The 14,978-nt window shown below is 34.5% G+C and overlaps 1 protein-coding gene across 1 annotated transcript in view; it reads right to left on the reverse strand.

Annotated features, from left to right (window-relative positions):
- LOC145666069 (dual oxidase 2-like) overlaps nt 1-14,978 on the reverse strand; it is a 363,698-nt gene that overhangs the window by 213,186 nt on the left and 135,534 nt on the right. Inside the window, exons 11-12 of the mRNA XM_081733166.1 lie at nt 9,663-9,823; nt 6,431-6,615 (exon numbers count right to left, since the gene is read on the reverse strand). Coding sequence (XP_081589292.1) covers nt 6,431-6,615; nt 9,663-9,823 — 346 coding nt within the window. The remainder of the gene's footprint in view (nt 1-6,430; nt 6,616-9,662; nt 9,824-14,978) is intronic.

Here is a 14,978-nt window from a genome sequence, read left to right on the forward strand (position 1 = left end):
AAAAGTTTGGAGTCCATCTTATTATCTTTTCATCTAGACCAGCGTTTACCAACCGGTGTGCCGCGGCAGAGTGGTGTGCCGCGAATGAGTCGCTGGTGTGCCGTGAGGAAATCGAAACAAAATTATTAATACTATAGTAATCAAATTGCAAGACATAGAGAGAAGAGGTATAATTGTATTTCACATTACTACTATGAATCTAAAATTTAAAGTTTCATACTGTGTTACTTTCCTGTAGAACATTTTTCTGTACATTTCTAATTTTGAAAAAAAGTATTTGTTATCATTCTTATGACCATTATTGCTTCTTTATTGTTGCAGACTATTCCGTAACTTTAAATTTTAAAATATTATTCAATCCTTTCGACAAAGCAAAAATGCATACAAATTACCTACATTTGTGTTTTAAAAGTAAAAAAGATTTGTTTGTTCGTTCGTTATTTAGTGATCCTACTTCTCAATGAAAGGCTGGATACTGTTTTCGAAAAAGAAAGTGTATTTTTAACAACTTGAGCCCTATATCTGATTGCGTGTGTGGGGGTTTTCTCGGGGTTCTCCCGTTTCCTTCCACTTTCTTCATTCCACCATTTCATTCATTTCTCATCATCACCGTCTCCTTTAGCCTAACCGGCATAATCGTGGGACGTCAAACTCAAAGATTTTCCTATATCTGATTGCAATTGTTTTATATTTTTAAATTGAAATGAAAAATAAGCATAATGATTTACCACTTGGAAAAAAAACAGTGATCGAGCTTCCTTCTCTGTGAGAAGGATGTCAATAATTAAAAAAAATACTACAGTATTTTATATTTTCAAATAATAATAATAATAATAATAATAATAATAATAATAATAATAATAATAATAATAATAATAATAATAATAATAATAATATGTGTGCCGCAAGAATTCAAGTTACCCTGAAGTGTGCCGCACGTTGAAAAAGGTTGGGAAACGCTGATCTAGACTCATATATCTTTTCACAATAGACTTGAACGTCTTGGTTATTTTGCAAAGAGTCGAAATAATTTCATTAATTTTTCCGTCATACAGTCTTTCTTACGAAAAGCCAGCATTTCCTCGTTTAAGTATTTGCAGCAGGAAGAATAACCTTCATTACGTCTAGATGATGATATACAAGTTCATTATTTTGCACAATAAGACTTGAATCAATTCGATTTTCTGCTAACTATTGTATTCTTGCAATTTGACATTCCAAATGCCGTTTTAATATTTCAGGGAGCTCTATCTCCAGAAGCATTTTTTTCCTATCCATCCTTTGTATCTCGTCGTAGACCATACAGTCTTATTTATGATGATTCAAATAGCATACAATGTACGCAAAAAGCCGCATCTTTAGATTTGCTGTAGGTTAACCATTTTCGCTTTTTGTTATAATAATGTAGTAATTGACTTAGTAACTAGTTTTTACGTTTTTTGTCTTTGCGTGAAATGAGGCAATTTTAATTATTTTAAATTTAAAAATCCCCCCAAATTTTAATTACATCATTGGCGTCATCATTGGCTTCCCCCTTGTGGACACCCTTGACTGTAGACATTAACCACCACCAGACACTAATATCGGTAATTTTCAATGATTTTTACCTATCACCATCCCCCCTTAGGGGTAGTAATGGGGGTGAATTAGAATTTAAACAGCATCGGAAGTTTCACTGTTCATCTCAGCGACCCCGAAAACTATGGGGTTCGACACTAATATCCATCATTATCGACCATTTTATATATCTCCATCCTCCTACAAGTTGCACGTTCTAACTGAAATGATAAAAACCATTCCAGGCCCGAACCTCATCTACGTTGAAAATTTGATCGAGATCAGTCGGGTTGTTCAAGAGTTATTAAATTACAGACATAGTCACTTTAATTTTATATAAGATTGCGGAATAGGTTAGTAATTACGAAAATCACGATTTAAAAAAAAAAAAAAAAAAGTTCCAACTTCCGCCATTTTGAAATTTATCATACAATCTTGCTAGCTAACATACTTTCTAGAGCAGCGTTTCCCAACCTTTTTCAACTTGCGGCACACTACAGGTGTAACTTGAATTCTCGCGGCACACCCATATTATATATATATATATATATTATTTGTAAATATAAAATGCCGTGGTATTTTTCTGTGATTACTGATCTCCTTCTTAGAGGGAAGAAAGCTCGATCACTTGTTTTCTCCCGTGGTAAATCATTATGCTTATTTTTCATTCTAATTTTAAAATAGAAAACAATTGGAATGAAATACAGGACTCGGGTTTTTAAAAATTCACTTTCTCTTTCGAAAACTGTATCTAACGTTTCACTAAAAAGGAAGATCACTAAATAATGAACAAATAAACAAATCTCCTGTACCTTTTTTTTTTCAGGTAATTTGTATGCATGTTTGTTGAATTTATTGAATGATATGTTAAAATTTCAAGTTACGAAATAGTCTGAAAAAATAAAGAAGCATTAATGGTCATGACAATGATAAATACGTTTTTCAACATCAAAAATGTACAGAAAAGTAACACAGTATGAAACTTAAAATTATAGATTTATAGTAGCGGTTCACAGTAATGTGAAATACAAATATACATTTTCCCCTATGTCTTGCAATTTGGTTCCTATAGAATTAATAATTTGTTTCGATTTCCTCGCGGCACACCAGCGACCCATTCGCGGCACACCAGTGTGCCGCAGCACACCGGTTGGGAAACGCTGGTCTAGAGGATGACGAACAAAAATAAGTACAGATTTTTAAAACAATTTCTGATTACTAAATTTACTTATTTTTACTAAAGGGCTTCTGCAGTAAAATAGCGTTGTAAAAGAGGATCTTATATAAAACGCACTTTAAAAAGTCGATTTCTTTTATTGTTAGACACCATATTTAACAAATGGCTGCAATATATACATGGTGTACAGTATTTTACAAAAGTTCTTTTCTGATATATTCCCTAAGAAATGAACCGAAAATTAACTTTTCTGTTCATTTCTGTACCATTTTTTCCGGTTTGTTGCATATTTTTATTTTATTAAATTGTTAGTTATAAAAGTAGATTAAGTTAAAAATTATCAACAATAATTATATTTTTCTGATTACGCCACTACAATGTGGATTAATATTATGTATTAGAAAAAGTATACATTTCATTCTCCTGTGATTAATTTTGTGCCCTTGCAGAAAATTGAAAGCTCAATTCTCGTGGTCAACAATCATAAAAATATTTTAACCACAATCCTTTTATCTTGTGAAGGAAGTCTTGAAATTATCTCGAATAATAAAGCCATTATTGATCCCCTCTCTTGTCTGGCCGTCTTTTAAATACAGTTAATAAGGAATAACAACTAATCAAAAGTTCTTACATTTAATTTAGAAAGGTTGTGGAAAAGAAAATAAAATATTTTCTATGCTTAACACTAACTAGAATGTTTTTTTTTTCCCTCATTCAACCTAACCCTCCATGAAAATTGGCAAGACTGCACAAATCAAGCTACAAAAAAATAGACTTTGCTGAGAAAAATCCCCTTCTCAATATAAATTCCATTTAACTAGTTTTCGGCCAAACGGGATTCGGTCAAACAGGAATTCCTGATTCGCCGAACATGGCCGCCAGCCCAGGTGTGCGATAATTTAGTAACCAATGACACTCGGCAAAACAGGAATCTGCGAAACAGGAAGACACTATTGTTAATAGATTAAAAACGATAACAGAAGGGACAAGCGGATATTTGCAATCGATTAAGTGTCTCAAAACAACGTATCATGTCCACATGCAACACTACCAAAACCAGAAGTAGTTGAAATTTAGTAATACTTCCGGTGTCGTTGCTGATGTCCATAGAGCAAAAACTGTTAAACATATGGAAAAGCATGTATGTTCGCAGTCGATTCACCGTCCTAAGAATAAGTTCTGCCTACTTCGCTTAACTTGTATTCAAATCGGAAGTGGTAGAAATCAACCATTTCCGGTTTCAACGTTGATAATAAAAACTATAACTGATAGGGATAAGTAAATGCTTACAATCAATTCAGCGTCTCAAGACAGCGTATCATCTCCACCTGCAACAATCTACCGAAACCAGAAGTGGTTAAAATTTACTTGCACTTTCGGTTTCAATATTGATATCCATAGAGCAAAAACGGTAATTGATATCGAAAAGAGTTTCTTTGCAATCGATTTAGTGTCCCAAGCAGTGGCGTATTTAAGGGGTGGCGTTCAGGCTCAAGCCCCCGCGAAATCCACGTACAACAATAATCCTTCTTACCATTTCTAAGGAAAAATGTAAGCACTTATTCACATGTTCTGCATAGCCTCCCTCCCGAAACAAAATCTTAAATACGCCACTGGTCCCAACAATAGGTTCCACCTATTTCGCTAAACCTATGTTCAAATCGAAAGTACGTAGTAGACATCAACCGTCTTGTGAGAAATCAATCATTCAGCGTTTTAAGAGAAAATCTGCACAACCCGCAACACTCTACCAAAATTGAAAGTGATTCATATTTACTAGTACTTTGGATTTCAATACTTATTTTTATGAAATGAAAAGGGTAAGAGCTACCTTAAAGCTTTTCTGGGAGGTTGAATCATTCAGCGTCTCAGGAATGAGTTTTATCACAACTTTTATCTGTCTGTTCAAACCGTTGGTAGTGAAAATCTACGATTTTCCGTTACAACACTAATCACATAACTCATAAACTGGCAATAGATAACAACAAGCATTTTTTTTTATTTCGATTCAGTACCACGCAAATATGTTTGACCTTTGCTTTTGTTCCTCCATTGCAACCGGAATTAACATACGTCAATTACAACTTCCAATTTTAATAGTAATCTCCTTAGAGCAAAAACAGTAAGAGAATGTGAGTAATGGTTTCTTGGTGTGCCTTCAACATCCGAGGAACAGGTCTATCCTTGATTTTCTTCTCCTATTGCAACTCGTAGTTAGAGATGTACTGTTTCAGGTTGGAGTATTGAATTCACTTAACTTGAAAGTCTACCGTCGTTTCGCATAGTAATAATAAGTATAGGAATATGACAGCAGTAATATATTTGTTGTTTTTGACTCCCACGTCAAGTGCTGCTAACAAGAAGAAAGTGAAGTTCGAAATTGTTTATTCGATTCATTGGTTGACTAATTAATTCTAGTTTAACCTCCATTTCCAACATCAAGTTTATAAAAGAGAGGACTTACTTTAAAAAATTAAATGAAATTAGATATTTCAGTTTTACGTCCCACGTTTATGCCGTCTAGGCTAAAAGAGACTGTGATGATGAGAAATGAATGAAATGGTGGAATGAAGGTGGAAGGAAACAAAAGAACCCCGAGAAAACCCACGCACGTGGTGTGTGTCGCCACAAAGTCCAATGGCGCGAGCTGGGACCAAACCAGTGACCCCACGCACTAGAGATGAACGCTCTACCACTAAGCCACCACGGCCCCTAAGACTTACTTTAAAGTGCAACCAAAGATAGTACTCGAGTTTTAATCTGAGGTAAGCAATAAGCATCCCACTGGAAATAGGTATCATACATGGTAATATTGACATTATACCTACTACATTTACACAGAAATTATTATTTTGACATTTGGAAATGTATAACAAAAAAACAAATAAAATATATTTGTTAAAAAAAAAAGTTACTGAATGATTTTATGTTAGAGAATAGTAGACTGGATATACTTTATTCATTATTTTTCAGCTATGGCATTTTACATTCCCAGTTCGGATAATATTCTCTTCTAGGGGATATTATTCTCTGATTTTGACGTGTCAATAAGATCAAATATCTCGTTCGATACTAATCGGAATCGAATTGTAAATGAGGCTTACAGAAAAAAATTGGGTTGGTAATCAGAACGCTGGGAATTGGGTTTAATAATGCATTCTGCACACAAAGCACTGTTTTTTTTTTTTTTTTTTTTTTTCAGCAAATGAAACAAATAAGGCAAAGAGGAAATTCGAACAGGAATGTACAGCATGATTATAAGTTTTCGCAAAATTCTTCTATGTAAAGCAACTAAAGTTAGGCAAAGAAAGTAAAAGTTTAATGAACATTCTCTGTCTTTTTCTTTTGAAATTTGACGCAATTAAATCATTCTCTTATGATAAGGAACCTCCATTTCTCTCTTCAAAATTAAACAAAATTTTATTTTGGCACATTTACCTTGATTCACAAAGTATCATATTCACTGTGGTAGAAGACAGACCATCTCACTTTGAGTACCTTGTCTCATTTATCATCCAATACTTCCTTTAAGAGCCTCCATATATTTATAATTAATTCAAATCAAGTTGGGGACAGATTGAAAAATTTTTCCCACTTTTGAATGATTATTTTAATAGTGTTTTCTTAGCGTTATTTTATTGCAAAATGTATGAAATGATTACCACTGAGACATTGTGTACTTCATGTAATACTTACTTGTTTCGCTTGTTCGCATACCAAAAGCGATCACCGTCTCTGATTCGTTGAAACTGGTCCTTGATAATTGTCTTAAAAAGCTCTCCAGGACTTCCATCTGTCTGATTTGTCTCCAGCAGGCCACCAACCCAAATATCTACATTGTTTATATTGTCGTCGTAAAGTTTCCGCAGTTTTTGTCGGCGCTATAGAATATTAACAAAAAGTTCTGTATTATGTATGTATATATACACTCAATACTAACGTTACTAAGGATAATATTTTTTATTGTAATTTGCAAACAATACTATAAAAATGTATGTGACTATTGTAGAAGGATACAAAATTCGCAAATACGTTACATAGTAAAAATAGTAATAATTTTATAAGGATTTGGAATTAAAGGGGATCACAAGTGTCGCTATTCATCTCAGCGACCCCAAAAACTATGAATTCGACACTAATATCGGCCATTTGCTCTAATTTTTCTATATTTCCCCCTTCCCCTACCCTAAGTTGCACCATCAAAGTGAAATGATCAAAAACATCCCAGGCCCTAACGTCACCTATTTTGAAAATTTGATCGCGGTCGGTAGAGTGGTTCAAGAGTTATTAAGTCACAAACATACTTACTTTTGTTTTTATATATAAGGTGTCCATAAAGTTCATTGCTACCCCCTGTATCTTTGAAACGACTGCGAATATAAAAAAAAAACTCAAAAACATGTCCATCATTATTTTAAGAGACTTAAATTTTGAGCTATAAGAGGTCTATCCCAGACACCCCCATATAGGAGTAGGAGTCAAGTTGAAAATTTTAAATGGAAAAGGGGCTGAGTAATATATCGTTGGAAAGGTCTCGACAAGAGAAATATTTTGTAGACCGTTTCAACTCACTATGTTGACCCCATACAAAATGGCGGGAGTTCACATTTCGTGTGCATGAAGTCCGTTGCCACCGCGGGTATCTTCGTAACGACTGTGATTTATGAGAGAACGCAAAAACACGTCCATAGTGTCGAATCCATAGTTTTCGGGGTCGCTGAGGTGGATATAGATACCATTTTATACCTATTGATATCAGGAAGTATTTCTGATTTGAGTTAATTTGAAAGCATTTATTAGATGTAAGCCGGTGTTCATAATATATTTGGATGAGTACGTAATTTCACACCTTCAATTTAAGTGAATCCTCACACTCACATTTTCTTTGTGAAGAAAGGGAAGTTTGGGTGTCCTAGAATTGACAGCAATTTTCCTAATTAAGACCGAAATTTTTGATATCTCTTAGATATGTTTTCTTTTAATTTTATGAGTTTAAATACCACATCTTCATGAAATTTCACATCAACTTAACAAATCATCACATTGAACACTATATTAATGAAGAGAGGTGAATTTGGATGTTAAAGAACCGATCGGAGTTTTCCCTCGTAGGAGCGGAATTTTCGAAAACGCTGAAATATGCGTTCCCTTATTTTTGCATAAGACGTATTTTTACATAACTAAATCCTCACATTCAGTCTTTTCTGAGTAAATAAAAAGATATTGGAGTATCTTATAAATGTTCCTCCTTCACCTCCTTTGGAGTCGAATCCTAAAAACGCTGCAACATGTGTTTCCTTACTTTTGATGATGAGTTCATATATCGAGTTTCATTCTCTAACGCCAGAGATTCATGATGTACACTCTTTTTAGAAAACATTTTGAACCCATCTTTATCCTTCTTAGAACAGATATTTCCAAAAATACTTCCTTATTCCCGCCTTCGTGACAAAATGGGTATTTTCTGAAAATTTCATGTTTCTACCTATAGTAATATGGCCTGGGCGATAATCAGTCACCCACTTCTACTCTTTTATATACACATTATATATATATATATATATATATATATATATATATATATATATATATATATATATATATATATATAGGGCCATTTTAATCTATCCACGGAAATATCTGAAAAATCATAAAACATAGAAGAAATTTATGAAGTACATGTTATATATTGCTAAGGGGAAAAACCAATTCCGCCAAAAGTACCCCTCTCCGCCCCCTGTAAATGGGGGTAACTTTGAAATGTCAAATGGGAAGATGGGTCGAGTAATACCTCGTTCGAAAGGTCTTGGAAAACTAAGTAACGCTGTACCAAAAGATGTTTCATATTGAGCACCAGTTTCAAAATGGCCGCCATGATATGGTTCGGAAACTCCAGTACCCGTAGTATGAAAACCATGGAAGGTAAATGAATGGAACAAAATTGAAATCCGTAAATATCATAGGGCATATCGAATGGTGTGGTCCCTGAGATCCCAGTGGCCTTCCTAAAGGAGTCTTGGGGGCCCTATGATTCGAGTCCTAGTCTGAAGACACAAATTGCACTATGCGGCAACGTCGCAAATAAAGAACCATAGATTAGATCTACAAATCTATCAAATAGTTATATCGATTCTTTCCAGATGGCAGCTAAAGTCGATATTGATTGACACTAGCATGACTTATTAATATAGTAATCGATTCAATTGTTTGTTGTATATATATAAAAGAGTAGAAGTGGGTGACTCTGCATCTCTGTTATTTACAACCCATTTTAACTCTCTCAAATCTAGAAATATTCTTTTTACAATTTAAAAAACAATCAAGTTTGAGAGGGTTAATGATGAATAGCCTTATGTTATTGAATTTGATTTCTTTTGTATACTGTAATTATAATCAAAAATACAAAGTAACTTGGCATTATTTATGAAAATAATGGGATTCTATCATCGATGCAGCGTAGGATTTTAAATTACATAGTATGCTAAAAACTGAAAAGACTGAAATATTGGATTAACAGCCACACGGTGTGGCATAAGTCATTTCCCATGAAAAGATCTACAAGAAATATTTTACACTTCGGGGTGTTTTCTTAGGAAGAAGATTTCCGAAATTATTAAAATGGAATTCTTAAATTAAAGTAATAGTCCTTTCGTACTAAATTACTATCATAGTTAAAGGATACAAACCGATCGGGTTCACGCCGATCTGAACTCAATCAGCGGCTTCCTTACTCCCCTGTACAATGAACTTCCACTTGGCCCACTGGTAGGAGTACTATATTTTACGATGCAAAACGTAAACGAGAAGTAGGCATAACATAAAAAATTTTAATATACTGTATCTTTATGGACAACTGGATATTGAATATTGCTGATAATAGTTTTAAGTTATATTAACAACAACTAGATTCTGGAAAAAAGGTACTTACCTCTTCATCAATATACATGAAATCGTCGAAACTGGTGTATTTCCTAAGATTGTAAGCTTCTCTTGCAGTGTTGAAATCTGGAAGGCCATGATCTCGTGCTCTTTGAATGTTCAAGGCCATTAAATCACGACGAGAGAATTCTAAAGGTCCGAATACATTGCCTACAATAAATTAATAGAAGTAAAATATTATAATTAACTGCTTTGATACTATAAGTTTCTGTGAAATATTGAAGCATGATTAGAATCATAAGTTTGTTTCAATAACACCTGAGATCATTGAAAAATATAGATCGTGTGCAAGTACATTATTTAAGAAAAGTCAATTGCCGTAGATTTTCAGAATGAAGGGAATTCACAGTCAGATAAGTAACAAATGAGACAAGTCGGGCGGGTAGATTTATTTTGCAAATACGAAAAATTATCAACAGTTATGATAAATTACCAAGTATCAGTAGATAAATCTAATTTTAAATTTACAGAGAAAGTACAAAATTGCGCAGCTGCTAGAAATACTTACATTACGGAAAAAGAACCAATGGTACATTTTTACCCCCACCTTCCATACTTTCATGAAGAGTCCCCACATTTTACTTTGGAGAGATGACAATCCTATTTACACGAATAATAAAATGCTCAAATTTGAAGATGGCTACGCCTCTTGTCATATTTTGAAATAATTAATTTGAAACAATATGCGAGAAGAGTCCAATAAGTTATCTACCTAGACAGGAAGGAATGCAGATAGGCTCACCTTGGTCATCACTGTTTTTTGATGTAGTTGCTATGGAAGTCTATGCACCGTCGCCACTTTGTGGGAAGCGAAGAAATCCCAGAGAAAAAAAAATGTCCTTCTCATGACCTGCAAACCACTGACAAACAGCCTGTTGGACCTTCTTCTTCGCCGGAACTTCTTCGGAGGCGGGAAATCGTTGTACACCACTGCATGGGCTCCTGTTTGCTCTTAGAATCCCAATGGTGGATCTAGGTTTCGTCCCCTGTTACCAGTTGAGCTAGAAATTTGTCCTGGTCCTCCTCAAAGAAGTCCAACAAGTCTTCTACGCGGCATGACACAAACACTCTACTCATGGCCACAGCGTTCCTCCGACGGACCTCAAACTGCGCAGCAGGGTTTCGGACAGTGCCCTTGGCGTGCATGTCAGGCGTCATTATATTCAGCCACTTCCTTCCAGTCTAGGTAGATAACTTAGCCTCTTGTAGCTCAAATTGTCATAATAGCTTTAAATCGATAAATTCTGTGGAAAGCTTAACACCCGATAGCACAAGTAGTTATATCTATTAGCTTGACTGTCTATAATTAGAATTAACGTTACGCACAGTCTGAGACGAGGGGTGGGATGGACAGTTATTTCCCAGTGGTTCCATGAGAGCTATGACAACCCGAAAATTCAGAATCAGAATTAGGTTGTGAATTCTGGTTAGAAGCAGCTCGTATACAAGAACTGTTTAATTACAACTTGATTCCGACTTGTATACGTTTGTCAGTATTTTTCCAATACAAAGTACTCTGAATGCCTATCAAGGAACAGATCCTCCTATACTGTCAAGGAATTTCAAAGACAAAACTTTGGCAGACTTATTTAAAAAATGGAAATTAAGGAACTAGAGAAGAGAAATAAATTAAGAACTAGCATTAAAGATACCGCGTATATAAAAGTTCAATAATTATAACTTCAGGATACAGAATACACTTACAGAGATTAATGAATATATTGCTCCGATGTAAGACACGTTGACTTCTTATTGTGACATGAAATCACGGCTAAGCTTAAAAATGACAAATATATTTTTGACTGAAATAATTATACAATTTGATATTTAAGTCATGATTGACTGCAAATTCTATGACATAATAATGGACAAGCATCCGAGCTACAACATTTTAAGTGTGTTATAGTTTTGATCTCTTATAAATTTTACACCCTAATGAATAGGTAAATGATCTTTCTATCGTAAGAAACAAAATAAGCACAAATAATTTGACTTCTCTTTAAGGTGTTTGTAACTAACTAACTACAGTTTTAAATTAAGTGAAAGCTGTGAAAAGCATTGAATTAATGCAGTACTGCTGTGTATTTAAAGAAAATTGAGAGCATTTGTTTTGTCATACCAAGAATGGAGCATATGATGAAACCTGCATTCTTATTATTGCCTATCTAAAACAACACATTTCCTAATTAATTTATAAAATTTACTCTTATATATTTTAGTGCATTCTTTGTTTAGTAACGTCTATGAGAATTGCAGCTAGAATTAGGATAATCATTAGGATTTATATTTCTGGTCTTTCAGCATCTATGGCCGTGTTAGGCCGTCATGTATGAAGGATGACATCCCTCGGTGATAGCACTATCCGAGCAAAGGGAAGGAAGAAAGGGTTGAGAAAGGAAGGAAGCGGCCTGGGACCTGTATATTAGATACCATCCCGGCATTTGCCTGGTGTGAATGAGGAAAACCGCACTAAAGACGAGGGCGTTAGCGACTATGCTACACAGGACTATATCATTGCAGCTAAAAGAAAACCTTAAATATACTATTTTTCATATAGGATGTCAAAAAGGTCATAAAATAGTGTATTTTGTTTCGTTTTCATTATGTTATTGTCGTGCGAAAATGCCTCGATCACCAATTTTCAAGACATTGTATAGGTCATCACTGTATCTATTAAATACCCCTACAAAACCTTGTTCTGATACCTCTTGACTTTTACCTTGGGAGCAACGATAAAGTTTTTTTTTTTTAAGATATCTTAATCCATTATTCTGAATATTATCCATTATCTATTATTCGTTATTTAAGCTGTTGTTGTTTATAAATCACTATTGCATTATTCGCATTAATGCATTATTCTGCTTACTCAGGAAAAGCGGTTCATCCACTGCTTCCATACATGCTACGTCCCTGTTTGGAAGGTGCTCAGGAAACCACCACCTTTATGCTAATAATACCACCATTAGCCTGGAACATCTAATATTCAGAATCAGGTAATCTCGTCAACAGACGGATTCTACGAAAATTAACCTATCGTTTTATGATAATGGTTCTTTCTCTTTCACTTTAGTGTCCTGGTAATACTAACATGGCTTCCTGTCACCACGACATGGACCGTCCCCAGGTAGTGGATCGAGAAGAAGGTCTCTAGATAATTTGGGTTAGCTGTGAACAGATTGAATAAGCAGTCGCGCACAAACGACAACTCCAGCTTGGAGCTTTGGCGTGAGGCTAACAACTTCATCCGGTAAGAAAAGAGCACTTGTTAAAAACGTTCAAGAAGCCTGGGATCAGGAATGATAACTTAGTAGATCTCAAAAAGTGAAATGGATATGGGATTTGTTAGCAATATTGACCTCATATGCGGATGAAATAATTGGAGATTATTAGTGTAGATTTAGGCAAAATCAATCAACTATCGACCAGATATTTTCTTTTCGCCAAATGCTCGAAAAGAAACGATATACAAAACCCCGGTACATCAATTGATTATTGATTTCAAACAAATCTACGACTCGGTTAGGAGGGAAACATTGTACAACATTCTTAAAGAATTTGGTATATCAAAAATACTAGTTCAATTAATAAAGATATGTTCAAATGAAACCCAAAGTAAATTCCGAGCAAGGAAACATTTGTCCATCATATTCCACATAGAGAATAATATGAAACAAGAAGTGTTGTCCCCATTATTATTCAATTTGGTTCTAAATTTCGCTGCAAGGGAAATTAAAGACAGCAACCAGGGACTAGAACTCAATGGCACTCCCCAGGTTAAGGCTTATCCTGATGATATTAAGGATGATATGAGAACAATAGAAAGAAATGAAGAGGTCTTATTAAACTCCTGCAAGGACATGAGTTTAGAAGTAAAAGTAGAGAAAACTAAATACATGGAACTTTGCCTTGACCGTAATACTACAAGCATTACAAATTATTAAATTTACAAATTATGGATAAGTAATACTTTCGACAAAGTGGACACTCTCAAATATCTAGGATCAATGTTAACAGATCAAAATGATATCCACGAAGAAATTAAATGTAACTTAAACCACGGAATTAACGTCAAAATTCAGTCCAAACCCTTTTGTCTTCGCGATTTCTTTAGAAGAATTTGAAGCCTAAAATATTTAAAATGATAATTATCCCTATTGTGCTATATTGTTTCGAAATTTGGTTAACTTTGAGGAAAGAGCGCAGACTGAAAGTATTTCAAAATAAAATCCTGATTCGAATATTTGGATTTAAAAAGGAAGTAAATGGGAAATGGCGGAAATTTCATGACGAAGAACTGCATAATTTACACAGTTTATCTAATGTTGTTGGGATCACTTAGGTCTAGTCTAAGAGGCTCAAGTGAACGTGTCATGTAGTCAGAATGGAATGTAGCCAGGAACTTTCAAAGTTTTTAACGGAAACTTAGTTGCTAGAAGATAATTAGAAAGATCTAGAGAGGACAATATTAATATGGATCTAGCAAAAATACGAATACAAAATAGAAACTGGATTCAATTGACTGAGAACAGAGGTCAATGGAGAGCTTTAGTGAATACAACATTCAAACTTCGGGTTTGATAGGTCATAGAGTTAGCTAGACCTGTTAAAGCAATAAAACAATCGATTTGATCTGTAGATTGTGGGTAACAGAGAATTCGAACATGAGACTTATTATAATTCTAGACTATTAAGAATACTTTAAAATATACGACTCTTTATTAAGAATTGCCTATTGGCCTAATGACAGAAACGAACAAATACCAATACAATTTATTAAACCATACACTTTTTTCTTTTTTTTTTTTTTTTACTTTAGGGTCATTATAGGTTGCATAAAAACATTAATTAATATACAGTATTAAAACTAAAAAACTATGTTTTGTTTAGTTTGTTATAGTCTAACACACTTTTTTAACAGGCAGATAATGAAATACTGTCCACAGTATGACCAGAATTAGATGAAAGTTTTGGACTCATTAATCAACACATTTGAACAATTAATTTCCATCACTTATTCCGTAGTGGGGCCGCGGTGTCTCAGTGGTAGAGCATTTACCTCTGGTGCACGGGATCCCTGGTTCGATTCCAGCTCGCACCAAGAGAACTTTGTGGTGGACAAGCACCATGTAAGTGGGTTTTCTCGGGATTCTCCCGTTTCCTCCCACTTTCTTCATTCCACCATTCCATTCATTTCTCATCATCAGCGTCCGCTTTAGTCTAGCCGGCATAACTGTGGGACGTAAAACTCAAAGATTTCATTTCATTTATTCCTTAGTTTTATCAATATCAATTATATCACTGGCTT

This window comes from Thermobia domestica, chromosome 12 (assembly GCF_964235325.1).
Source record: "Thermobia domestica chromosome 12, izTheDome1.hap1.1, whole genome shotgun sequence".
In the NCBI taxonomy this organism is placed as follows: domain Eukaryota; kingdom Metazoa; phylum Arthropoda; class Insecta; order Zygentoma; family Lepismatidae; genus Thermobia; species Thermobia domestica.